Source organism: Mastomys coucha, unplaced genomic scaffold, assembly GCF_008632895.1.
Source record: "Mastomys coucha isolate ucsf_1 unplaced genomic scaffold, UCSF_Mcou_1 pScaffold12, whole genome shotgun sequence".
NCBI classification, from domain to species: domain Eukaryota; kingdom Metazoa; phylum Chordata; class Mammalia; order Rodentia; family Muridae; genus Mastomys; species Mastomys coucha.
In genome coordinates, this window is record NW_022196894.1 from 7,492,679 (window position 1) to 7,501,008 (window position 8,330).

General features: G+C 48.5%; 1 protein-coding gene across 2 annotated transcripts in view; it reads right to left on the reverse strand.

The window, feature by feature from the left end:
• Positions 1–311: 311 nt before the first annotated feature.
• Positions 312–8,330, reverse strand: part of Litaf (lipopolysaccharide induced TNF factor) — a 35,281-nt gene continuing 27,262 nt past the window's right edge. The window contains exons 1-4 of one of the 2 annotated variants that reach the window (XM_031362670.1): positions 7,906–8,008; positions 7,397–7,621; positions 3,975–4,131; positions 884–1,021 (exon numbers count right to left, since the gene is read on the reverse strand). In XM_031362670.1, the coding sequence (XP_031218530.1) occupies positions 913–1,021; positions 3,975–4,131; positions 7,397–7,616 (486 nt within the window). In that variant the 5' untranslated portion in view covers positions 7,617–7,621; positions 7,906–8,008 and the 3' untranslated portion in view covers positions 884–912. Of the gene's footprint in view, positions 1,022–3,974; positions 4,132–7,396; positions 7,622–7,905; positions 8,009–8,330 lie in introns of those variants that run through there. The other variant, XM_031362666.1, reaches the window with a different exon arrangement.

Here is an 8,330-nt window from a genome sequence, read left to right on the forward strand (position 1 = left end):
AAAAAAAAAAAAGCCCAGTAGGTGCGGAGGCACATATCTAGAGCTCTGGGTATTTGAGAGGCGAGGACTGAGGATCTCCTCAGAGTTCAAGGCTGGCCTGGGCAACAAGCTGGACCGTCCGTGAAAAACTAAAACAAAACCAACTAAAAACACACCAGCAAATGGAGAAATGAAGGGTGTGTCGTGATTATAAAACTAATTCTAGAAATGTCTCCCTGCCAAGTGACTTACGTATGTGTTTAAGAACAAAAGGAGTTCACAGAAACTGCATGAGGAAGGAGTGCCTTCACAGGAGGGAGCTGAGACTGGAATGGATTTGAGCCTTTTATTTAGGACTTGTGACCTTATCTGTATGTGTCTGGTGGGTGTGAGCAGCCCTTCTGTGTACTTGGGGGGAAAAAAAAACTCTATGAAATTAAAGTGATTCTGAGTGCTGGAGAAGTCTACAATTACAGAACCGCAAAGTCTTTAAGGCAAGGCCTCTCATTGGAGATGGGAAGAGATGGAATAGATTAAACCAAACAGTGAAAAATAAGGCAAACTGTGGCTTCGGGGTTGGAGACTGGCACCAGCAAGGCCCACTGAGGAAGAGGAGGCAGCCAATGGCAAATCAGCAGAGGAGATGCAAATAGGGTAACAATCACAGTTAGTGGGGTAACATGAGCAGGCAGCAAACCCTTGAAACAACACCCAAGGTCCACGTCTTTGCATGTGCAGGGCACAACTCCAGCAGCAGTTTCTGGGTTTGGAGGTTTGTTACTTTTCTGACCTTTCCCACCCCCTAAAAGACACGAAGATGGAGCCCACGAAGAGATGAGATCAAGGAAGGGCCTCTTCTGGCTGTGCTGGGAAAGGGTCAGGCGACTTCCGGTAGCACTTGTCTACTACCTCCCCTGGCTGGCCGGCCGAGTCCTACAAGCGCTTGTAGGTGCCCAGGAGCGCCTTGCAGTTGGGGCAGTAGTGGTCCACATCCTGCAGGGCGTCTACGCAGAATGGGATGAAGCAGCAGCCAGCAACACATCTGGGAGGAGAGACAAGGAACACATCACCGGCTGCGGAAGGAGGCTGCGTGCAGCCAAGAACATGGGCTCGTGCATTTGCGCTGGAACCCCTGAAGGGCCTTTTGCGGCTTGGGGGTGGAGCCGAAGACCATCTGGAAGAATATGTCCCTGCATGCACCAAGCCCAGAGTGTGATCCTCAATACCAGATGTGCAAGCCTGTGATTCCAGCTCTCAGGAGATAAAGGCAGGAAGATCAGGAGTTCAAGGTCATTTTTGATTACCTGGGGCAGTTGGAGGCCAGCCCTAGATACAGAAGACCCTGACTCAAAAAGGAAGGGAGATAAAAAATTACCTTGATACAGGACTACCCTAGAAACTCTAGATGAGCCCACAAACCCAAAACCAGTATCCTAAGTATGCTATTGGATGGAGTAAAGATGACATGTGAAACAAGACATAGCCAGGCATGGTGGTACACACCTGTAATCCTGTCACTAGAAAGACAGAGGCAGGAGGACTTTGATTCAAAGCCAGCCTGGGCTACACAGTTAAGACTTGAAAAGCAACAGAGCACCAGCACTCAGGATGTAGTTCAGTGGAAGAGCACTTGCCCAGCATGTGGGAGAGCTGAACTCTATCCCTGGCATGAAAAAAGGCAAAACAAAACCAAAGGGTAGGAGGAGCATTCTGTGACTGTTGCACAAAGCCCTGGGTTACCCACATAAAGGGGATATAGTTGTATAGGGCTATGATCCAACCACTAGAAAAGTAGAGACGGGTGTGTGTGTGGGGGGGGTCGGTTCAGGGAAACCCTTGGGTACACTGTGACTTCAAGACGAACCCAAGCTACGTTAGACTCTATATAAGAGGAGAAGGTTGAAGAGGAAGAGGAGGAGAGGAAGAGGGAGGAGAGGAAGAGGAGGAGAGGAAGAAGAGGAGAGGAAGAAGAAGAGGAGGAAGAGGGAGGAGAGGAAGAGGAGGAGAGGAAGAGGGAGGAGAGGAAGAGGGAGGAGAGGAAGAGGAGGAGAGGAAGAGGGAGGAGAGGAAGAGGGAGAGGAGGAGAGGAAGAAGAGGAGAGGAAGAAGAAGAGGAGGAAGAGGGAGGAGAGGAAGAGAAGGGGAGGAAGAGGGAGGAGAGGAAGAGGAAGAGGAGGAGAAGAAGAGGAAGAGGAGGAGAGGAAGAGGGAGGAGAGGAAGAGGGAGGAGAGGAAGAGGGAGAGGAGGAGAGGAAGAGGGAGGAGAGGAAGAGAAGGGGAGGAAGAGGGAGGAGAGGAAGAGGAAGAGGAGGAGAGGAAGAGGGAGGGGAGGAAGAGGAAGAGGAGGAGAGGAAGAGGGAGGAAAGGAAGAGGGAGGAGACGAAGGAGGAGAGGAAGAGGGAGGAGAGGGAGAGGGAGGAGAGGAAAAACTGCAACTGCTTTTGCTCAGATTTCTCTCCTGGAACAGAGACTAGCATCTCTTTCAGTGTAGACATAAATATTTATGTAATCCCCCTGCACAGGCAATGGGGGGAGGCGGGGGGCCTTTATGTGTGTTAATGTATAAACTGTTTGAAGCTTCTCTCAGAGACAAAGCAGTCATGAGATTCTAGGACAAGAAGCCTGAGGATCCCGCCCTCTGCAGATGTGAACAGCTGCTCTGTGGGTCCCTACACGAACACAGCCTAGTGATTTCCATGTGTGTTAAGGGCAGAGTTTCCACTTTGGGGGACTCTTCAGCCACAAAGGAAATTTTTGGTGGTTGCCCTGTGGCAAGGGGGTGCCATAAACATCTAGAAAGCAGAGACCAGGAGTACTGCTCCAGGTACTTCCATCTTTAGTTTTACACTCACTCACTCCTCAATCACTCACTCACTCACTCACTCATTCATTCTATATGTGTGAATACTTATGTGTCATGGCACACATGTGGAGGTCCGAGGACAACTTTTGGGAGTCTGGTCTTTCCTTCCACTATGGGGATTCTGGGGATTAGACTCAGTTTGTGAGGCTTGGCAGCCAGCACAGTGACCTGCTGAGCCATCTGCTGGCCCTTCTTTGTGTTTTACTGAGACAGGGTCCCACTCTATGTGTAACCCAGGCAGCCCTCAGGCAGCCCTCAAGTTTCCTCCCTCCCACCTTCAGCTCCTCTTGTTGGTGCTGGGATTACAGGACACAGCACTGTGCTCAGCCTTCAGCATCCTCAACCAGGCTGAGGCACACAGACAGGTACCTCATGCTGAGAGCCTGAGTTCTCCTCAACCAGGCTGAGGCACACAGACAGGTAGGTACCTCATGCTGAGAGCCTGAGTTCTCCTCAACCAGGCTGAGGCACACAGACAGGTAGGTATCTCATGCTGAGAGCCTGAGTTCTCCTCAACCAGGCTGAGGCACAGACAGGTACCTCATGCTGAGAGCCTGAGTTCTCACCTCAGCACCATAAAAACAGAAGAAAAAAGAGAAAAATCCTCCAGTTACCTGGGGATAACTCGGTCAGACAAGACTCATGAGGACCTGAGTTCAATTCCCTGAACCACATGGCAGAAAGAACTGTCCACTGAAAGTTGTCCTCTAACCTTGATGTGTGTGCCATGGCATATGCTCATGTACACACACACACACACACACACACACACACACACACATGAAAGAGAAAAATGAAAGAGAGGGAGGGAGGGGGAAAAGAAAGGGAAGTAATTCCTTAAATTATCTTGAAGGTATCGGGGAAGCAGGCATGATGGTATCAGTTAGTCGGGGTCTATGGGGCTTACTATTCAGCCACCCTAACCTCTTTGGCATGTCTAAGAACACTGAGAGACCTAGCCTTAATAGACAAACAGGAGGCTAAGCTGTCCTCTACAGTCATGTCTACACATTTCCACACTCATACTCACATTCTTACAACACAGGACAGCACCTATCATAGCCAAGTCCCCAGTCTGAATAGCAATCACCCTAGAGTGAACACCCTCCAGAGGCCAATGAGCAGTTCTCTCACCCCAGCAGGCACAGGCTGCCACAGGAGAGCCAGGTGAGGGCTCCGGCATTGTAGGACAGTTGGGTCACGATCATCTTGCTGCAGGAAGGACAGCACATCTGGACAGGGCGGTCATAGAAGGAGACGGGCTGCTGCACATAAACGGTCTGCACGGCAACTATAGGCAGAAGACAGCACAGTTACTCAGTGAGCGTGGAGTCACACTGATGTCCACACATGAGAGCGGCCACACCGGGTACCCCAGAGCCCAAGCTCATAGCCCCAAAGCATAAATACCCAGTGGCTTCCTAAGATAAAGATGCTGTTTCACTCTGGGAAGATGGAGAGTTCAGAAACTAAACAGTGGAGGTGGACAGTGTGTCTACCTAACACCACCGAGCTGTACTGCAAGGTGATTAAAGACGTAATAGGAAGGACTTGGAGGTGGGAAGGAAACAGATAGGGAGAGGGACAGGGGAATGATGTGGATAGAATCAAGAATATATGAATAGACAGACAGACAGACAGACACACATATGAAATGTTCAAAGAATAAATTCAAGTATTATTATTATTTGTTTGTTTGTTTTGGTTTTTTGAGACAGGGTTTCTCTGTGTAGCCCTGGCTGTCCTGGAACTCACTCTGTAGACCAGGCTGGCCTCGAACTCAGAAATCTGCCTGCCTCTGCCTCCCAAGTGCTGGAACTAAAGGCGTGCGCCACCACTGCCTGGCTCAAGTATTATTTTTAAGTGGAATAATTAAAATGTTTTTCCCTTCATCTTTTGTGACTATGAGAATCTCACCATATAGCCCATGCTGCCTTTAAATCTGTGGTCCTCCTGCCTCAGCAGCATATAAGTCGATTTTATGTTGAGTGTATCTGTGTGTACACAATGTTCAGAAAGGGGTGGATAGAACAGGGCCTCTCTATGAAGCCCTGGCTAGCCTGGAACTTACTACATAGATAATGCTGACCTTGGATTTGTGGCAATCCACCTGTGCCCCCTGAGTATTACGTATGCTTTAAAACAGAAAAGAAAAAGAAAAATGACAAATGGAGAGAGCAAACAGTGACAGATTTTCAGAATTTTCTGAGGGATTTTTTATAGTTCATAGAGAAGAAAGAAAGACTTTCCTATCTTCCTGGCAGGACCTGGCTCTCTTAGGCCATCTGTCCTGGGAGAGACCTTATTGTGTACACAATGTTTAGACAGGCTCTGAGCCTAGGGGTCTGACTCAGTGGAGAGCAGCAGCAGCAGCAGCAGCAGCAGCATCCTCAAACTGCTTCTTTAGCTCTGCCATTGGCTCACTGAGGTGGTTTGCAGAAGAGATTAGAGATGCAGGGACATGATGGGTTTAGGCCTGATTTTCCTTAGCCAAGAGTGGCTGCCAGGAGCTAAGTGGAGAGGAGGTGAGCTGGGAATGCTCCAGAAGCGGTGGCTGGCAATTGTGCCATGAGCTAACAGAGTGAACTGTAGGTTCATGAATTCCTTCTCCACATGGCTGTCACTGAAGTTAAAGGGACAACTGCTACTAGGATCCTGAAAGGCAAATTGCCTAATCTCTAAGGACATCAAATGGACATTTGCCACCAAGACCACCACCAACACACACACACACACACACACACACACACACCAGATGCACTTTGACATCTGATAATGGCTTGAAGCTCACGCGGGGAAACTAAGTCCACCCATAGCTTAAATCCATAAAGCACTGCTAAGAGGAAAGCCACAAGCCGAGGAGCTGCAAGACACTCCTAAAAGCCAGGAGGTAAGCTCCAGTGATGGTGGCCCTGAAGGGCTGCTTCAGCTATGGCTCTGTCAAAGCAACTCTCCTTAGGAAGCCATTTAGATGGCCTGGGTTTGGAGGACTGGGCACTCAGCATAACTCATAACACTGAGACTCTGCTTCCAAAGGCAGGAAACGAGCATGCTTAGGCTAGACATAAATTTGCATTAAGTAATATTTGTTTTGTTTTGGTTCAAGATCAAGTTATTTCTTGATTACAGGATGGTCTGTGCCACGGTTCAGGTGGCTGAGTGGCTGCCTAGTATGTGACAACCCTCAGGATTCATAAATTGGGCATGGTGAGGCACAGCTGCAATCCAAGCACTCAGGAATTAGAGGTAAGAAAATCAGGAGTCCAAAACCATCCTGGTCTGCATACCAACTACAGGTACATAGTGATACCGTCTCATAAAAGTTGCTAGCTCACTCTCTACCCCAAGAAGTCAAAACTGAGTACAACAAGCACACTGGCTCCTTCTTAGCAGATGGTGGCTCTGTGCTTCACACAAGGAAGTTAATTTTAACAGAATGACCACAGATCAGACATCACAGAGAGCCAGACATCACAGATGAGGGAACTGAGACATAAGAAAGGTGAGAGGAGGCTGGAGAGATGGCTTAGCAATTAAGAGCACTGGCTGCTCTTCCCAGCACCCACATGAGGGCTCATAACCCCTGTAAATCCAAAAGTAAATTCTGTATCAGGTATGCAACATGGTCCACACACAGACACACACACATGTGCTAATGCATTTTATAAAAATACATATTTATATAAATATATAGCACGCACACACATTTTAAAACTAAACAGAACACTGTGGTTGATCTCTGGCCTCCACAGGTAAGCACGCAAACACAAATAAAGACAGAAGCACAGGGCAGGCAAGCTCTGCTGGCCTCAGATAGTTCTCATCATCTTGCAGCGCCAAATAGTGCACTCACACACACCTGGTCACGGAGGACTCTCAAGGACAAGGACTATGAAGAAGGCCCCCAGGAGTCCAGGTGAGACCCTGCCCCAGTAGAGGGGCAGCGGCTTTGTATATCGTCTTCTTACTCAGTGCCATTCCTGTTTGTTACTCTTCTTCTCACGCAGTTGGCTGCAGGACAGGATTTCTCTCTCCACCCTTGTCTCTGAACTCACAACCTCCCACTCCATGCACTCAGGGGCAGGGGTGGTGGCAAGGGTGGAGGACCCAGCAGGCATGGGAGGATCCTAAACATATTTTTCCTGGGGTTTTTGTTGTTGTTCGTTTATTTTGATTACATTTTTATTAACATCTGTACATGTGTGTGTGTGCATGCACATGTACATGCATGTGGAGATCAGAGGACAAATTTGGGGAGCCAGTTCTTTCCACCATTTGAGTCCTGGGAAGCAAACTCAGGTAGTCAGGCTTGCAGCAAGCACTTTTACCCATTAAGTCATCTTGCCGGCCACTAAATGTGATTTATAATAGGGAAATGGCAGTCCTCAACAACGGGATGTCTGAAATATCCTATGAGAAACTACCTAGGGTGGGGTGGACATCACAGTGCCTGTTATTTGGCTTTGACCCCTGGGCACCTCACTGCCACCCTCTCCCTCCTGGAGTCCACAGGCTCTGTGACTGAGGAACCACCAGGACCTGGGTAACAGACATACTTGCGTTGGCGTTGGGGACAGGCACAGGCTGGGTGTAGTAAGAAGGTGGATTCATGCCCTTCCCATCTGGGCCTGTAATGAGCCCTGTGGCTGGTCCTGGCATAGGTGCTGGGGGCGTTGGGTAGTAATTGTTGACACCCACTGTTTCTTCATAGGTTGGGGGTGCGGTGGGCATTACAGAAGGGCCTGCAGCTGCTTGGTAAGGTCCTGGAGCAGACATTTTACCTAAAACAAAAATAGAAGACACCCATAAGAAATTCTCTTGACCCAGAGAGTGGAGGAGTGGCGCATGCCTGGATGGAGTACTGGGGAGGCGGAGGCAGACCAAGGTCATCCTTAGCCACATAACAGTGTTGGAGACCAGCCCAGACTTACTAAGACTGTCATAAACACCACCAAGGGGGGAGGAGAGAAAGAAGGCAGCCACATTCCCTGTGCCCGCCCCCCCCCCACCAGACCAAGTTTTCAACCTCTAATCCGCCAAACAGAACAGTCAAGGAAATCATCACCTTTAAAAGGGACTTTCAAGTACAGATAAAAAGTAAGCCATGGTGCCCCAAATGACCGGAACTGAGAGACCTAGGGGGAGGCACAAGGTGCATTGCAACAAAGGAGCACTCAGAGCCCAGCATTTCCTGTTTAATCACTGTGGTTTTCACTAGGCGGAAATGACAGCAGCATTCACATGTCAACTATGGGCAGGGTGTGGCACTCCATACCATACAAGGAGAGAGCTCTAGAAGGAGTAGGAAAAGGTATTCTGAGAGATTGGCCATTCTCTTTAGTCACATAAGGCTGGTTACGTGGGGGTTTTTTTCAATTTGTATTTACAAACTAAATATAAAAATTGCATACTAAAAATACATAATTTCAATTTATACAACTGATACTTGACCATTTTATGTTTTTCTTTTTTCTTTTTTTTTTTTTTTTT